The sequence below is a fragment of the Otolemur garnettii genome, unplaced genomic scaffold (genome assembly GCF_000181295.1).
Source record: "Otolemur garnettii isolate 467f Iridium unplaced genomic scaffold, OtoGar3 scaffold00014, whole genome shotgun sequence".
NCBI lineage: Eukaryota > Metazoa > Chordata > Mammalia > Primates > Galagidae > Otolemur > Otolemur garnettii.
The window spans coordinates 12,593,842-12,595,833 of NW_003852409.1; the positions used below are offsets into that span (position 1 = coordinate 12,593,842).

Consider the following 1,992-nt stretch of genomic DNA (forward strand, 5'->3'; position numbering starts at 1 on the left):
AGGACACTGTGCATCTCCAGGGTTAGTTACGATTAAAACAACTGAATGACTCGTGAAGTTCAGTAAGGCAAAGGAATTGTTCTTATGAACAATGGCCAGAGTAAGATTTAAAAAAAAAAAAAAAAAGTCAATAAAATATCCTAATGATAATGAAATCAGATCAAATTTTCTGATCTGATTTCAAAATTTTTAGAAACACTGGAGCTAAGGAAACACTAAACTATAATTTGCTTTTGTGTAAAAGGAGGGACTTGATTCAGAATATTGTGCTAATAGTTTTTTAACATACCACACTTATATATAGAAATCTGGTTACTGGCATCCATGACAGCAAGGTCATTACTCTTTCCAGGGTATGTAGAAAACGTGACTTGATTCACAGGATGGGGGAGCAGCAATTGGTAGGTACACATGGGAGGTGGAACCACAGTCTGCCTGAAGACTGTTACCAATACCTTCTCTGCATGTGAAAAGAAAAAAAGAGGAGCATTAGACATATGGATATTCAATTTAGTCAGCTAAACACCAAGGTACTAAAAATGGAGTTTCAGGTGCCAGGGCCTAAGCCAAAAAGGCCAAGAGGTCAGAGCTCTAGCTTTAAACCTAGGCCTGCAACCAAGCCACATTAAACTAAGGAAACCAAGGCCCTCAAAATCCTTAAAGCACTTTCTTATGCATATTCACTTGGTAATAGGCAGCTATGATTAAGTTCTCTACACAGAACATATGATTATAAATCAGTATTACAGAACATGAATTAACATACCAACTCACATTACAACCTCAGAAGTAAGTGTACTCTTGTTAATAGCAATGAGTAAACCATCCATTTGTGTAAAGATCTCTCTCCCCAATCCTGCTCTCCTACTCTCTCTTTCCCCAAAATCCCTCCACCTAATTATAAAACATAAACCTAATCCTCATACTTGACAGATGTCCATGACAATAATTGAACACACCAAAGAGTCATTTAATTAGCTAGTATTTATATCAGGAAAAAAAGTAACACAAGTGGAGAGGTACAAGGGTCACCATAAATCTGTGTCGAGGCAATCAGATAAGGCTAACACACCTAATCCCACAGACTGTTGTATTATCTTCCTTCTACCCAAAGTCAAAATGTTCAAAGTCTTTAAAGGACAGAAAAGTAAATGTATGAAGGCCATAGACACAGTACAATAGAAAATCGGTCTGGGGAGGAGATACAATGGTTCTTGAAAGAGTATAAACCCTACCTACGGGCATTCAACACAAAATAAAACAAATAAGTAAAAATAAACCAAACAAGCAAATCAAAGATTCCCTCTTGTTCTAGTAAAACCACCACATCTGCAGGCCCTGGGCCCACGATCCATTGCAGGATCATGGATGTACTTCCCAGTAGCTTACTTCCATCAATGACAGCCACATTCGCCAGGTCACTTGAATTATCTCCCAAGCTCCGATCAGTTGTCCAGTGCCAGTCATAACAAAGATAATGCCAGCCCTGACATAAAACATGCAGCCGGTATGGAGTGACCAGGTCCCACATCAGTGACACAATCTTGCTCTTCCCACAGGTGCTGAAGGGCAGACTTTGTTTGAGATACCAGTGATAGTTTCCAACAGTCCAGAGCTGAACTGCAAGGGAAAATGAAAACGACTTCAGAGACCTAAGGCCCACACTTCACAATACATGCTAAAGGGGGACAGGGCAATGTTTCTTACAGGACCATTCTGCTCAGTCTCTTCATTAAAATCATAATATAATTATAATAATAATTGTTAAAAGATAGTTTTCCATAGAGATAAAATGACAATCATGTATTATCAGAAATACTTCTTTATTTTCATCTCTGCCATCAAACTATATGAAAGTGATGAAAGGCACTGTCTTCCTGAGTTTTTTCATGAAAATTTAGGAAGGTAATTTGGCAATTAAATTAAAATTATTAAAACACTTGATCTAAGATCAGGACCAGCACCACCATCTTTTTTTTTTTTTTTTTTTTT

At 37.6% G+C, this 1,992-nt stretch overlaps 1 protein-coding gene across 1 annotated transcript in view; it reads right to left on the minus strand.

The window, feature by feature from the left end:
- ELP1 (elongator complex protein 1) overlaps positions 1-1,992 on the minus strand; it is a 79,042-nt gene that overhangs the window by 50,708 nt on the left and 26,342 nt on the right. Inside the window, exons 11-12 of the mRNA XM_023510557.1 lie at positions 1,390-1,620; positions 290-460 (exon numbers count right to left, since the gene is read on the minus strand). Of these exons, the coding sequence (XP_023366325.1) occupies positions 290-460; positions 1,390-1,620 (402 nt within the window). The remainder of the gene's footprint in view (positions 1-289; positions 461-1,389; positions 1,621-1,992) is intronic.